The sequence below is a fragment of the Oncorhynchus gorbuscha genome, linkage group LG15, assembly GCF_021184085.1.
Source record: "Oncorhynchus gorbuscha isolate QuinsamMale2020 ecotype Even-year linkage group LG15, OgorEven_v1.0, whole genome shotgun sequence".
Taxonomy (NCBI): Eukaryota; Metazoa; Chordata; class Actinopteri; order Salmoniformes; family Salmonidae; genus Oncorhynchus; species Oncorhynchus gorbuscha.
In genome coordinates, this window is record NC_060187.1 from 73,768,995 (window position 1) to 73,784,342 (window position 15,348).

The 15,348-nt window shown below is 49.0% G+C and overlaps 2 protein-coding genes across 7 annotated transcripts in view; both read right to left on the minus strand.

Annotated features, from left to right (window-relative positions):
• Window positions 1-428: 428 nt before the first annotated feature.
• On the minus strand, window positions 429-4,416 carry LOC123997979 (flocculation protein FLO11-like). 2 transcript variants are annotated; one of them, XM_046302749.1, is made up of 2 exons: window positions 4,193-4,416; window positions 429-3,752 (listed from the first exon to the last, which is right to left on the minus strand). In XM_046302749.1, the coding sequence occupies exons 1-2, from the start codon at window positions 4,268-4,270 to the stop codon at window positions 1,320-1,322; spliced, it is 2,511 nt and encodes an 836-aa protein (XP_046158705.1). In that variant the 5' UTR covers window positions 4,271-4,416; the 3' UTR covers window positions 429-1,319. The 2 variants fall into 2 exon arrangements, with proteins under 2 accessions (XP_046158705.1, XP_046158704.1); XM_046302748.1 differs by having other exon boundaries at window positions 4,169-4,416.
• LOC123997978 (rho GTPase-activating protein 32-like) overlaps window positions 4,341-15,348 on the minus strand; it is a 37,495-nt gene continuing 26,487 nt past the window's right edge. For all 5 annotated transcript variants that reach the window (XM_046302746.1, XM_046302745.1, XM_046302747.1 and 2 more), the window contains 13 exons: window positions 14,479-14,529; window positions 13,037-13,186; window positions 12,588-12,690; window positions 12,291-12,435; window positions 12,107-12,189; window positions 11,059-11,166; window positions 10,737-10,885; window positions 6,582-6,738; window positions 6,311-6,450; window positions 6,053-6,127; window positions 5,001-5,737; window positions 4,693-4,879; window positions 4,341-4,541 (listed from right to left, as the gene is read on the minus strand). In XM_046302746.1, the coding sequence (XP_046158702.1) occupies window positions 4,483-4,541; window positions 4,693-4,879; window positions 5,001-5,737; window positions 6,053-6,127; window positions 6,311-6,450; window positions 6,582-6,738; window positions 10,737-10,885; window positions 11,059-11,166; window positions 12,107-12,189; window positions 12,291-12,435; window positions 12,588-12,690; window positions 13,037-13,186; window positions 14,479-14,529 (2,144 nt within the window). In that variant the 3' untranslated portion in view covers window positions 4,341-4,482. The remainder of the gene's footprint in view (window positions 4,542-4,692; window positions 4,880-5,000; window positions 5,738-6,052; window positions 6,128-6,310; window positions 6,451-6,581; window positions 6,739-10,736; window positions 10,886-11,058; window positions 11,167-12,106; window positions 12,190-12,290; window positions 12,436-12,587; window positions 12,691-13,036; window positions 13,187-14,478; window positions 14,530-15,348) is intronic.

The following is a 15,348-nucleotide window of genomic DNA, read 5'->3' on the forward strand; positions in this document are numbered from 1 at the left end:
ATTTAGAATTCAAGGCACAATTAACCAGCATGGCTACCACAGCATTCTGCAGCGATACGCCATCCCATCTGGTTTGTGCTAAGACTATCCTTTGTTTTTCAACAGGACAAGGACCCAACACACCTACAGGCTGTATAAGGGCTAATTGACCAAGAAGGAGAGTGATGGACTGCTGCATCCAATGACCTGGCATCCACAATCACCCAACCTCAACCCAATTGAGATGGTTTGGGATGATTTGGACCGCAGAGTGAAGGAAAAGCAGCCAACAAGTGCTCAGCATGTTGGAACTCCTTCAAGACAGTTGAAAAGGCATTCCAGGTGAAGCTGGTTGAGAGAATGCCAAGAGTGTGCAAAGCTGTCATCAAGGCAAAGGGTGGCTACTTTGAAGAATCTAAAATCTGTTTAACACTTTTTTGGTTCCTACATGATTCCATGTGTTATTTCATATTTTGATGTCTTCACTATTATTCCACAATGTAGAAAATAAGAAAAACCCTTGCTTGAGTAGCTGTGTCAAAACCTTTGACTGGTACTGTATGTATATATATTGAATTTTTATATAATAAATCATTGTCGGGATAAAACTTTTTCAGTGTAAACTTAAATTACTAAAGAGATAATGGACCTATATATTTTTTAATAAGATCATCTTTGAGAACTAACCATAACTAAAATAAAAGCTAGACTCAGGGAGAATCTACAATTCATAAAATGATGCATTCATGAGTTTTTGTCATGGCATGGGGCCCCCAGATGTTTTTGTCATGGCATGGGGCCACAATAGTTTTTTTGAATTGGAGAAAATGTGCTTTAAAACTGCTACATTCTGTCACTGCGGCCAACAGAAGGGCCTCTAAAATGGTTGCTCGGCCACCGCACCATTGGCCACGCCCACCACCTAAGCACATTTTGATCCAGAAAAGACCCTGGCAGCCATTTGCCTTTCTTTCTCCACACTCACAACAACAGTCTGCTCTGGAATGTTTTCAAATCTAAGCCACTTTTCGGTTCATCTCTTTGATCTCTTCTTCCTCATGGGTCCAGTGGTTGCAGGTGTGAAATGGTGATAGGCCCCAGGGAATGTTCAAACAGAACACTAGACTTTATGTCTAGCTACTCCAGAATACCTTGCCCGTGGTCCCATTTCTAAACATGACTGGTTGTCTCACGCTTCCAGGAAGGCTTTCTATCGTCCTGTTCCCTTTCTCTGTGGACCATGAGTGTTTTACATGGTCACTTCCTAGCTCTTTCTCGCTCTCTCTTTCACATTCAGTCTGATAGGGTACAGTGTGTAAAAGTCTACTTTGCGCTCCTCCTCAGCAGTAGCTGCGTGTCTGACCCTCAGTATGGATGGTCCAGTTGGGTGGTCGTCCAGGTAAGCTGCCCTGCCGTGCCAGCCCTCTCTGGTTCCTCAGACCCTGCGGCCGCAGCACCGGCTCGTGGACCACATCTCTGCGGGGGGGAGGGTTGGGGTATTGGCCCAGCATCGGGCCAGGATGGAATGGGTATTGGCTGTACTGGGGGCCTCCTGGCTGGCCGGGGTAGGGCCTGGGGACTCCCAGCGTCAGGTTGGAGAAGGCTGCAGACGGGGAGTCTGAGGGCTCCAAGAGCAGCTGGCTGGGGTAGCCGGAGGAGCAGGGGTCCTGGGGGCTCTGGATGGGGTAGGGGGGCTCTTGATAGTGCTGCCGAGGGGGGTAGGGGTTAGCGCCAGAGCTCTGATGCTCTCCCAGGGGCCCAGGGGTAAAGTCTTGGGTCCGGTAGTATTTGAGCACCTGATCGCCTGAGGGCATGACGTCAAAGGCCTGCCTGTACTGGCCCCCCGGCGAGGACCTCCGGAGCGGGTCTTGGCGTTGGAAGACCCCTGCCCCGGCCCTCTGAGGAACCCTGATCAGTGAGGGGTCCGGTGTGTAGACATTATAGGCAGGCGGGGGCTGGTTGTGCTGCTGGCTGGGGTAGGGGTTGGCAGGGTGCTCCATGGCAGGGGAGGAGCTGGTGGAGGCAGAGGAGGAGGTGACTGTGGAGGGACCCTCAGCCCTCTCCTCCTCAGCCAGCTTCTCTATCAGCAGGGAGGCGATCTCCTTCCCCGACAGGCCCGGGATGGGCTCCGTACTGCAGCTGGAGCTCTGGGGGTCTGAGCGGCTGCGGTAGTGGATCCCTGTCGATGAAGACGCTGTGGGAGCTGGGAGGAAGTTGCTCTCCTGGATGCTCCCTGGGGTCGTTGCAGCCGAGTCGTTGTGGGCGGCTGGGCTGTCTGGAGTGGAGGGGGTAAGGCTAACACTGGTGGAGCCTCCCTGGTCAGGGGCCAGGCGGGGAGAGGATTGTCTCTGGTCCTCTGGGGGAGGGGGGTCGTTTGGCGTGGCAAGAGGTTCAGAATCCTGTGTAGAGTCTCCATCCAGGTCTGTGCTGGTCCAGTTCTTCGTGTTTTGGGCCCCAGTAGAGGGGCTGGGGAAAGGGAAGTTGACGTAGATGGGCTCAGACAGGTCCTTGGAGGTTGGTCTGTGGGCCTGGGGAGGGGAGGGCTGGGATGGCTGACCCTGGAGAGAGATGCCCTGGGGAGGCTGGCTCAGAGGAGCCTCTTCTGGCTTACGATAGCACACTTTCCCGTTTTCAAAATAGGGGTGTAGCTGGGAGGAGGTGAGGTCTGTGGAGGCTGACCTGTTGGAGCGGTGGAGGTTGTGTTGGTAGAGCGCCAGGGGAACCATGGAGGAGGAGGGTAGGGGGTGCATCTCACTACGGGCCAGCCGGACTGAGGAGGAGGTCTGGCGCTGGGGCCGGGGGTGAGAGGGGTGATGGTGGTGGGTGGAGCCGTCCTGGGAGTGGGAGTGTCCGTGGAAGAATGAGTGGGACTGGGAGTGGGCAGCTGCCCAAGCCCGCGTGGCTTCTTTGGACCAGAGCTGGGGCCCCCTCTCCCCTCTGGGTCCACCCTGGTTGTGGTGGAGAGGCTGGGGTTGGTGTTGGTGATGCCCCCGGGAGATGGGCCTTTTGTTGGCCTCTGGGTGGGGGGCCGGGCGGAAGTTACCCTCCAGGTCCAGCCTCATGTTCTGGTAGCTGTGGCGGGCATAGCTGGGGGGGCCCTGCGGGTTCTCAGGCCCGGCGATCTCGTAGTAGAAGTTCTCCATCTTTCCCTGGTCCTCTGAGGTGGAGGAGAGGGGAACGGGCCGGATCTGAGTCTGCTGAGGGAGCTGCTGACCCGGGAATGGTTGGCTGGCTGCGTGGTAGCGGGCGAGGTGGTCTGGAGCTCCACTCAGACGCTCTGAGAAGGCCCTGGCCAGAGGAGGGTTCCCCTGCTGACCAAAGATCCGCCTGACGCGCCCTGAGTCCAGGGAGCGACGCATCTCAGTCTGGGCCAGTGGTGCTCTATGGGGACGCTTCAGATCCAGGGGCTTAGGGGGTACTTTGGGGCGGGTGGGCTGGAAGGCACGGACCTGAGTCAGAGGGGACTCTGACTTGGAGTGCAGGAGCTGGGGATGGGCTGAGGACGGCTTGGACTGGGTGGAGGTTGATTTCTGTTGGAGGTGAGGGGCAGAGAACTGGCGTGAGTAGGCTGGGGGCCTCCTCTGAGACTGGGATTCAGTGGGGCTTGGTCTCTCCCCAGACTGGCCTGGTTTGGGGGGCTGTGACTGGGGCAGCTGCTTCTGGTTCTTGTAGATGGGGCTGGGGGTCTGGTCGTCTCCAGAGGCGCTCCCACCAGACAGCTCCGAGTTGGACGCCACAGAGTCAGACGTCTCAGAGGACAGGGTGTCCGTATCCTACAATAAAAAAATTAAAAAAGTTAACTTTTTTTTACCGCCATACATTAAGTTACAGTACTGGTTAGTCATGCATGCTGTAGCTACGTGCGGCCGGACATACTTTACTGTACTGTTCTCTAAGCCTGATTAACCAGCTGGGAAAATAGAACACGGGCTTTGTCAGTCTCATAACAACGACAGTTAAAAAAAAGAAATCAAATTTTGCCCAGGCAACTGTAAACATCTTGCTTGTTATGGTTAGGAAATGAAGGCTCTGCTGAAAATGACCTGACAGCACTGTTGTCGCTCTTCATATGGAGCCCGAAACTAGAACATCTCCAGCACAGTCAAAACAACATATCCACCACATAGAATTTACCACAGTACAAACGGACACAGTTTACACAAAGGTACACCTAAACAGTGCCACTTACAGACATGTGCACACTCCCACACACCTGTCCTGGAGTCCTCTCTCCCTGGCAGTGTCCTGTATCTGCTGCAGTCTCTGTCGCGTTTTCCTCTCCCTCGGTCATCCACACAGACAGGGGGGCGCACTGTGGAGTAGAGCGGATTGGGGTCAGAGGACAGCAGCTCTCCTGCGTCGGCAGACAGGGACCTCTGGTAGTGGGTGTCGGCTACGTCCTGGGACCGGGACTGAGGGGGGCGGTAGGGGGGCGAGGCGCCCTGTCTCAGGGCCTTGTTGGCACTCTCAGCCAGGGCCAGAGCCATGAGGCGTGCTGGGTTTTTAGGAGGGGGAGGGGGAGGCTGGGAGAGCAGGGGGGGCACCGGTAGGTTCCGTTATACCTGTAGAGGGGAGAGGAGGGTTAAATTACATGACTATGGTCTGCAGTAAAACCTCGAATCATTGAAAACAAACTCATTTTTGATGACTATAAATCAATCAACTAATACATTCAATCAAACGTGTTGGCCGAGTCCATTCCTGTCTACTCACCCTGTCCTCTGATCCTGGCCTCGGGGCCCAGTTTGCTGCAGATCTCCTGCTGGCAGCTCTCCGTCAGCTGGAAGTCACATGACCTCAGCAGCATGGAGATCATCTGAGGAGGCTGCGACTGGGAGGGGCCGCTGCTCGGGATGCCAGGCTGTAATTCACCAGCTCGGCCGCCAATCATGTCCAACACCTACGAGGGAGAAAGTCAAGTTTGGGGAGGTAAATTTATCATACAGAGTATATAGGAAAGTAATCTCCAATCATGAGAGACAGAAATACAGGGACAGGAGTGACAGAGAGGGAGGAAGTACCTTAGCAGGGACGCTGATGGATACAGGGTCAGAGATGTCCAGTGTAGGGGACTTGGGGGCTTTTTGTGAGAAGGCGTTCACCATCTTCCGGGTGAAAGATCTTCTCTCTGTTGGGGGCTGAGCAGAGGGGGCAGAGGTCACAGGTGTAGTGGGCTGGCCCTGGCTGTTTGAGGTACTCCGGTTGGAGCCTTCCCCTGATTGGCCGGCAGATGGGCTGGTATTGGCCGGTCTGTGTTGACAGAACACCTGAAGGGGCGGGGCTGTGGCGGCGATGATCAGACTCCTCCTGACGGCCGCATCCGATTGGTTGAGCACCGAGTCGGGGTCCTCTGTGATTGAGCGCTGGCTGCTGGAGTGAGAGTGTCCTTGGTGGTTGAGGCAGCGGTAGGGAGGGGGCGTGGCAGTTGGCGGGGACTCCCTGCCGCCCGCGGTGACTGTGCTGCTGCCCAAGCCGATTGGTCCGTCCTCCAGGAAGGTGGGGCTGAAGTCAATGACGTCCTCGGCCATCCAGGAAGCAGCCGGGTCCTGGTTGGAGAAGTCAGGCAGCATGTAGATGCCTTCCTCGTTTTCATCCTGCTCATCGTCTCCATCATCCCTGGGCCGGCGGTCCTCAGGCAGCAGGCTGTCATACGAGCGGCTGGAAGGCAGGCGGGACGGGGGGCGCTGGGGGTCCATGGAGGCAGCCAAAGACAGACCGTCACTGCTGGAGCGGGGCCGCCGCAGACGGCTAGACTGTCCTGAGAGAGAGAGGAGGAGAGGTAGAAAAAAAAGGAGTAGTCAGGGTTTAAAATAAGCGTCTCTGTAGTGCTCGTCTTAGTGCTCCAACCACCTCCTAAATGATCCATTCTACTCCGACTGTCCCCAAATCAACTATCATCACTGCTTCCAGACACATTACTTCTCTTCCACAGCCTCCCCTGACAGAGACATCTCATACTCTATACTTAACAGACGAGAAGAGAGAGGTTCTGCTATCGATCAGTCAATGGACTTCACCTGCTGAGATGAGTATCAGTATTAGCGTCAGTGAGTTATGGCCTACTGTGGTGTACCTGCTCCACTGTGCTGGGACGATAAGGATTCCTCACTCTTAGCTGAACGCAGGGTCACACTGTCCACACGACAACCTGCAGGAGAAACCAAGGAGAGAGAGAGAAAATAGGGAGAAAGAGACAGCCAGAGAGAGAGAAAGGGAGATCTGTCATACAAAGAGAGAAGGGGATCAAAAAGGTTGACAAACTGTGGAGTTGCCATTTATTTTTCTTTCCACCTGCATCCAGGTGGTGGTCCAAATCAGACATGATATCTACCTGCGTGTGAGGTGGCGGGCTGGAACAGGGAGCTAATCCTCATTGGTTTACGTCTCCCCGCCCCCGGGGGCTTCCCGATCGCAAAGAATGTCTTCCAGCTCCCTCCAGCTGCCTTCCGTACCTTCATCCCGCTCTTCCTCCTGTAGGGGGAGGAGAGAGACCAAGACAGAGAAGGAGATATTTAGGTGGGTAAGACTGCTAAATCAACTGCATGTGATAGCAAAACTACAGAAACTTGCATGGTCTGGAATAAGCCTGGCCTCCCACTCACCTGTCGACAGGGTGGTCCAGCACGGTGTGGAACTGGCCCTGGAACTGGACTGGCGCCCCCTGGAGGAGCAGAGGAGCCTGTGTCCTGGCCTGGGCCTCTTCTAGGGAGAGCAGCCTGGCGGACACAAAGGACTTGGGCCTGGTCAGAGAGTGCCGCCCTGCAGGCAGAGAGAGGACAGTTAGTAATAGGTAGAGGGTGGGAGAGTGGAGGCTTTGTTGACGGAGGACAAAAGCTTTGTTCCACATGAGATCCTATTCCCTGTATAGTAGTGTACTACCTTTGGCCAAAGCCCCTAAGTGGCACACTATGTGGCAAAAAAATCTCTCTCTCTCTATATATATATATATATAACTTTTTTTTTTTTTAAAGAGTACTATACGGGAAATAGGGTGTCATTACAGATTTGCCCAACGAGAGCGAATGAGACATGGACACACTTGCAAATCAGAAATCACATGGAGTTAACAACACAAAGGGAGGGAAGGCTGAGGTATGCAGAGGATGTTGGACCTTTTCATTTGAAACTCCAAATCAAAGAGCAACCAAAGTAACCTCAATGGCAAAGTTTGCTGAGGTTTGCTAAACAGGACACCCGTCAGGGGAGAGCAGAGCATCAGACAGGATTAACATCTAAACAAATATGTATTATTATAATGCAATTAACAGAGTACTGTAACAGTGTCTTATAGGGCAAGTACATGCCAGGAAAGCCCAAAAATATTTTTTCCACATTAATTTACTGAAATACAAATTTTCACATTAAATGTATTCAACATAAAAGTATTTATATTAATATTTCAAAAGTACCCTTTTTGATTTAGCATATTTTTGGGACAAATTGTTGGAACAACAAGTCAAACACTCTTCAAATGCGTCAAATTGTGCTCTGCTACTTTTAAACATAAAAATGCAATTACATTCAGCAAATCACCAGCAGAGGGAGTTCCATTTGAATCCATTTCCCCATTCACTGGTGGTGCTCACAATTTACTTCAAAAGTAGCAGAATGTTGAAAAGTTTGTGTACTTGTACAGTATATAGTTTAAAACAATGTCTAAAAATGTACAAAATCGAAATGGTACGAGATATTCACTAATATGTTATGTTGAATAAATGTGTTACACAATCATAATAATCCATATTTTAGAGCACACTATCATGTACAGTTCACAGATCATAGGGTCTTAGAGGATTCTCTCACAAATGGTTTGTGATACAAATGTAAAAACCATATCAAACCTTCATCCTGCCAATTAAGTTTCTGTGAGAATAGCCAGAACAATCGGACACCCAAAATATTTTTGGGACTTTCCTGGCGTGGAGTCTGAGACACAAAGCAAAGCATCGAACTGAGCCCTGGCTGGGACGCTGACAGAAACCCTTCAGCTGGAGAAGCACACAGATCCTACTGATCTGTAGACAATACTGAGGTTAAACATTTTAGCTATAGGGCCTATTGATTATTTAGCTAGCTGACAAGACAAAACAGATCACGGAAGCTGGGAATAATCAATGCAACATGGTTGTTTTACCTGGTGGTTCTGGCTCAATGTAATCCTCTTAAAAGAAACATCCACAGCATTTGTGGCACATTGATCAAAACAACATCTATTCTTTAATAGTTTGAGCATTAAAACTGTTCATCATATATGCAGTCACTTTAACGATACCTACATGTACATACTACCTCAATAGCCTGACTAACAGGTGTCTGTATGTAGCCTTGCTACTCTTTTTTTCAAATGTCTTTTTACTGTTGTTTTATTTCATTACTTACCTACACACACACTTTTTGTCTTTTTTTCACACCATTGGTTAGAGCCTGTAAGTAAGCATTTCACCTGTTGTATTCGGAACACGTGACAAATAAACTTTGATTTGATTACAGCGCAAAACAACCTAAAAGTTACTTGAATAACTATTTAAAATGTCAAAAACAAATATTGGAGTAAACACAAAATGTAACCGACCACATTTACTTCAAGATGGGATGAATTTGAACCAGGATGGAAGTTTATTGCCTATTCAACTGTCAATATAGTAGAAAAATCATGTGAGAGTTTACAGCTGACCAGTGACTAAAATCATGAAGAGACACTGGGTTTATAGAAACACATGTCAGCATGTGCACACAAAACTTATATTAAATGTTGTTGTTTTTTACCCCTTTTCCATGGTATCCAATTGATTGGTAGTTACAGTCTTGTCTCATCGCTGCAACTCCCGTAAGGACTCGGGAGAGGCGAAGGTGGAGAACCGTGCGTCCTCCAAAACACGACCCAACCAAGCCGCACTACTTCTTGACACAATGCCCACTTAACCCGGAAGCCAGCCGCACCAATGTGTTGGAGGAAACACCATACACCTGGACAACCTGGTCAGTGTGCACTGCGCCCAGCCCGCCACAGGAGCCGCTAGTGCACGATGGGACAAGGACATCCCTACCGGCCAAACCCTCCCCTTACCCGGACGACGCTGGGCCAATTGTGCGCCGCCCCATGGGTCTCCCGGTCGCAGCCGGCTGCGGCAGAGCCTGGACACGAACCCAGAATCTCTAGTGGGTTTATACATGTCTTAGACCACTGCGCCACTCGAGAGGCCAACTTGGCTATACTTACTATCTACTGGAAAACAACAGACAAAAGCCCAATAGGATGAGACACATTCATCATGAACTCTTTCTTGTGCACATCGTACAAAGATCTCAGGACAAATGGGTCACACAGAAGCCAAAAGTAGACCAAGCCTAAACTAAACCAATCAACGCTAGAGCGCTTGTAAGCATCCAGCATAGAGAGATAGAGAGAGTGATAGAGAGAGCAATAGGGAGAGCGATAGAGAGAGCGAGAGATAGAGAGAGATAGATAGAGATATAAAGAGAGAGCAATAGAGATAGATAGATAGAGATATAGAGAGATAGATAGAGAGAGATAGAGATAGATAGAGAGAGATATAGAGAGATGGATAGAGAGAGATAGAGATAGATAGATGGATAGAGAGAGATAGAGATAGATAGAGAGAGCGAGAGATAGAGAGGACGGTCAGAACATGGAGTAGCGTCGCCTTTCTACGGTGACTTCCAGAAGAGGAGCAGATAGTGTAGGGGGCCTGGGGGCCTTAGGGACCTCCTCACCCCTGGTCTCCCCCACCTCCTCCTCACCCCTGGCCTCCTGCAGACTCACCAGCCTGGTTCTCTGGTGCTGCCGAGAGACCTTACACTCCAGCTTGCCCGTTGCTACGGAGACACACAGCTCTCGCTCACTATCTGCTGCTTCAATCACACTTGGCATACACTGATTGAATCAACGTGGTTTCCACGTCATTTCAATGAAATTACATTGAATCAACGTGGAATAGACGTTGAATTGAAGTCTGTGCCCAGTGGGATGGCTACATCATCAGTGTGGCTGAGGGCTCACTTTATGGCAAGTTTTCAGTTTTATTCCATATTTAATACGGATGTTTATCGAGAGTAAAGAACAAAATGTTGCCAAATATTGTACTACTTTTTGGAAAATCAATTATGAAGAAAATGGATGCAGTGGAGAAATCACTTCTATTATTGCCATTTTAGACTCTTCATACACATGTTCTACTGTGCTGCGAGGCAAGACAAAGAGTGCAATTAAATAATATATCACAGTCATTCAAGTAGAGTTGCTTTCATAGATTTACAGCATTTGCGGGGTAAACAGCGGAGGACAGCGGGCGGTGGTGACAGTTGTAATGGAGGTAGAAGTGTCATCCATTATATACAGGGCTTTAACCAAAGCTCTCCATTTAACCAGACACCTAAAAGCATTAAGTAGAGGAGAGAGGAAGCCTGGCTGGCTGAGTAGTAAACCTAGTTACTGTAGGTACTAAAAAGAGGCTTTGAGGCTCTGAGGTAAATGCTCTGTGTGTGGCATTGATAACACAAAACCACAGAGCTGATAGAGGGAGAGAGGACAGAGGGAGCACTCTGAAGGAGAGAAGACATTTTCAGTCGAATCCTAACTTGAAATCCACACGTCGCTGACGATTGCCGGCTGATGCAAATAATGCGTTGATTTCAATGGGAAATGTGTGTATCCACACAAATGGAACTCAAGTTCGGAGGATTGTGTCCAGTGAGCGTTAGAGAAGCCAGCGTTTGGGTTATGGTGATGTGCATACCTGTGCCTGTGAAGCGTCCTACAGAGGTGAAGGAGTCACTGAAGAGCACGTCCACGTGACTGAGGAGAAACTCCACCACCACAGACTGAATCCGCACCTCCTTAAACGGGTCAGCACCACTCAGACCCACCGCCTCGATCTCCATAGATCTGCCAAGGAGACAACACACAGCCACACCAGGAAGGTGTTGCAGACAGAAATGCCATGAATAGAGCTGACATGATTCCTTACTGTACATGTCAGAGGCACACCTGTTCTAAACAATATATTTATATAGGAACGATCCACAACGCAGGTACAATAGGTAGGCAGAGGCACACACCTGAGCAGGTTGGGGGCCCAGACAATGGCCAGGTTCTTGATGTGCATGTTGGTCTCTCCGCTGCAGGTGGCCAGACCAGCCAGGTGTCTAACGAGGTACTCCAGGGTCCTGACAGAGAGACAACATCAGTCCACAATCTGTCTCCATGGCTGTGTTGTGTGTGTATACACCTGTAGTCTCTGTCTCCATGGCTGTGTTGTGTGTGTGTATACCTGTAGTCTCTGTCTTCATGGCTGTGTTGTGTGTGTGTATACCTGTAGTCTCTGTCTACATGGCTGTGTTGTGTGTGTATACCTGTAGTCTCTGTCTACATGGCTGTGTTGTGTGTATACACCTGTAGTCTCTGTCTCCATGGCTGTGTTGTGTGTGTATACCTGTAGTCTCTGTCTACATGGCTGTGTTGTGTGTATACACCTGTAGTCTCTGTCTCCATGGCTGTGTTGTGTGTATACACCTGTAGTCTCTGTCTCCATGGCTGTGTTGTGTCTATACCTGTACTCTCGGTCTTCATTGCTGTGTTGTGTCTATACCTGTAGTCTCTGTCTCCATGGCTGTGTTGTGTGTATACCTGTAGTCTCGGTCTCCATGGCTGTGTTGTGTGTATACCTGTAGTCTCTGTCTCCATGGCTGTGTTGTGTGTACCTGTAGTCTCGGTCTCCATGGCTGTGTTGTGTGTACCTGTAGTCTCGGTCTCCATGGCTGTGTTGTGTGTACCTGTAGTCTCGGTCTCCATGGCTGTGTTGTGTCTATACCTGTAGTCTCGGTCTCCATGGCTGTGTTGTGGGTGTACCTGTAGTCTCGGTCTCCATGGCTGTGTTGTGTGTATACCTGTAGTCTCTGTCTCCATGGCTGTGTTGTGTGTACCTGTAGTCTCGGTCTCCATGGCTGTGTTGTGTCTATACCTGTAGTCTCGGTCTCCATGGCTGTGTTGTGTGTACCTGTAGTCTCGGTCTCCATGGCTGTGTTGTGTCTATACCTGTAGTCTCTGTCTCCATGGCTGTGTTGTGTGTACCTGTAGTCTCGGTCTCCATGGCTGTGTTGTGTGTACCTGTAGTGCGGTGGTGGGAGCTGCTGGATGACATCATGTACTTTCACCATGCGCTCGTCGTCCGTCATCTCTCCCATACAGTCCTACGGAGGAAGACCAGGGAAAAAACAGATGGTTTAGCCTTTGACAATGGACAGTACTTTCAGTTGGAGGGAGTTGTGTTGGGTTACGGCCATGTACTCACAGCAAACTTGTCGTAGAGCTGGTAGGTGAGCAGGGGGTTGGGCAGCTCTCTGAAGTAGAGCTTACACAGGGACCCCACACAGTGGATGTCCTGCATGTACATATCCTTGGTCAGGTCTGGAACATTCTCACTGTCAAACTCATGTCTGGTGGAGAGAGTGTCAAATAGGGTTGAATGACAAAAAAATATTGCATACATGTATTTTATTAATGCAGTCAATGATCTATGTAGTTATTCTAAGACTTTACAGGTTCAGGGCCTGACATGCAGAGTTAGGGTTAGCATGAGGAGTGGTACCGGAGTTTCTGAATGTTGGAGGAGACTCCAGAGTGCCTGTAGATGCCGTCCACCACCCCATGCTTCTCTATGAACTCTGAGCAGCTCTTTAGAACCTGTGGAACTGGAGAAGCACACAAAGATCCATGTCACATGTTACAGTAGTACACCAAACCAGAACAGGCTCTCAAGGACACACAGAGATGACTCCCTGAGACTCTAGAATTAGAACTGTAGAACTCTAACTAGGGCAATGGGCCCATTTCATCAACTCCGAAGCACTAATGTGATCCTAAAATGGCATGATTGACTTAAATATTGTTCCGAGTTCACTTGACACACCAAAACCGCTCACTCTCTGCAGCCAGCAACTCAACTCTCATGTTACTATAAAAATCACAAGCCCAAAGATTCTGACAACTTCTATACATCCCCAAAAGGTTACGTGAGGATAAGTGAGTTTTATGTACCGTCCAGTCCTGAGTTGAGGAGGTGCTCTCCCAGGTCACAGCCGAACACCCTCTCCTTAAGAATGCCTCTCTGTTTGAGCTTCTGCTTGGTGGGCCTGGACTTCATAAAGGTGCGCAGGAATCCTATCAGCTTGCCGTGCTTCTTAGAAACTGTCAGAGGGGGGCGACAGAGAGCTGCTGAGTAATGACACTACAGTGGGAAAGAGACTATTGTGGTGGACGAGGGGTCCATCTTTGTGAGGGGCGTGTCTTTGTGTGTACAGAGAAGTGCCTGCAAACGTGTGTGTATCCACATGTGAATGTTTAACATGAATGTCATCATCGTCATCGAATATAAAACGTGTGAAAAGACATCAGAAAATGGGAGAGTTTAGTGGGAGCTGGAGCATGGACACTAGTAGGAGGCTGGGTCGTGTTCTGGACCAATGAGCCACGACCATCAACATCATTAGAACAATAAGCAGCAGCAGATTACTTGGACGCATGATGAAGATTAGGATTAAGGAAATAATGATTGTCATTGGTCATAATAAACCTGTATCGTCTTCCTCTAAAACAACGACTTGCTTCTCATTTATACAACAAGCTCCATTGTGTTCCTATAATTTATGGGTGACTCTAAAATACATGTACACTAATTCTACTCTCAAAACATCCTCACCACTCCTGCCATGCTGCATGTGAACAGCCCTAGGCTTGGCTAGTTGTATAAATGGCTATTGAACGTTTCCTGGTTGGCTTAAGGGGAAATGTGTTATACAGGCCCTGCAATAAGGGGAGAGATGGGGCATTAGGAAAGATAAGGACGGTGGAAGGACTCTGATTAGATGACAAATAGATTAATGAGAGAGAGAAATTCAATTTCAGTTGTTGTTACCAGCAAGTCTTAGGTACCAAGGCTGAGGAACTGAGAGAGAGAGAGAGAAAGAGAAAAAGGAAATAGATACAACAGGAAGGCGTTTGGAACACCAGCTAAATACACTGTTGGTCTGTACTTCACACCCCAAAACAGAGATATACTGTGGTCGGAGATACAAATATGAAGATAGCAAAGATGTTGTGGTGACCACATTAGGCAAGCAAAATTACCTATGGGCTGAGTAATTGTGAAACTATGTGATCCGCTGTGTGTTTCTGGTTATAACACGAGGTCATGGATCCTTTAATAAAAGAATTGTCTCGAGAGAGATATCATTTTCTAATGTTTACCTAGAAGACTTACAAGGCGAAGATACAAGAGAGGGAGGAAAAGTGGCCGTTATATACAGTTCAATTAAATATAAGCAATATATGCTGCATGCCAGAAAGAAAACATAGTAACCATGACAACTAGTACTGCATGTTGTCAAACTCATTTCAAGCCAGCCCCTGCAAAACCGTCGACACGCTCTGTGGAGACCGAATACTCATACAGTAGTGATTGATTGATTGCCTCTGTTTACCGGATGTAGGAGAGGGAGGTTCTGGTGCGCTGGAGTTGGCTGGATCTCCATCTGGAAACACAAATGTCACTCAATACATTTGACATTGATCTGGTGACACAGTGCATTCGGAAAGTATTCATACCCCTTGACTTTTTCCACATTGTTACGTTACAGCCTTATTCTAAAATGTATTATGTTGTTTCCCCCACTCAAATGACACACAGTACCCCATAATGACAAAGCAAAAAACAGGTCATAAATGTTTGCAAATTTACTTTAAAAAACTGAAATTTTACATTTACATAAGTATTCAGACCGTTTACTCAGTACTTTTTTAAAGCATCTTTGGCAGCGATTACAGCCTCGAGAATTCTTGGGTATGACGCTACAAGCTTGGCCCACCTGTATTTGGGGAGTTTCTCCCATTCTTCTCTGCAGATCCTCTCAAGCTCTGGCAGATTGGATGGGGAGCATCGCTGCACAGGTATTTTCAGGTCTCTCCAGAGATGTTCGATCAGGTTCAAGTTCAGGCTCTGGCTGGGCCACTCAGAGACTTGTCCCGAAGCACCCAAGCATTATCTTGGCTGTGTGCTTAGGGTCATTGTCCTGATGGAATGTGAACCTTCACCTCAGTCTGAGATCCCGAATGCTCTGGAGCAGGTTTTCATCAAGGATCTCTCTGTACTTTGCTCCGTTCATCTTTCCCCTCGATCCTGACTAGTCTCCCAGTCCGCACCGCTGAACAACATCCCCACAGCAAGATGCTGTCACCACCATTCTTCACCGTAGGGGTGGTGCCAGGTTTTCTCCAGACATGATGCTTGGAATGAAGGCCAAAATGCTCAGTCTTGGTTTTATCAGACCAGAAAATCTTGTTTCTCATGTTCT

Bases quoted from the DNA above. Each gene is read 5' to 3' on its own strand.
- LOC123997979 (XM_046302748.1), bottom strand. From the start codon at position 4,270: ATGACCGAGGGAGAGGAAAACGCGACAGAGACTGCAGCAGATACAGGA. The intron at 3,753-4,168 runs GTAAGTGGCACT...TTTTTATTGTAG, and splicing joins GTGGGAGTGTGCACATGTCT to GATACGGACACCCTGTCCTC.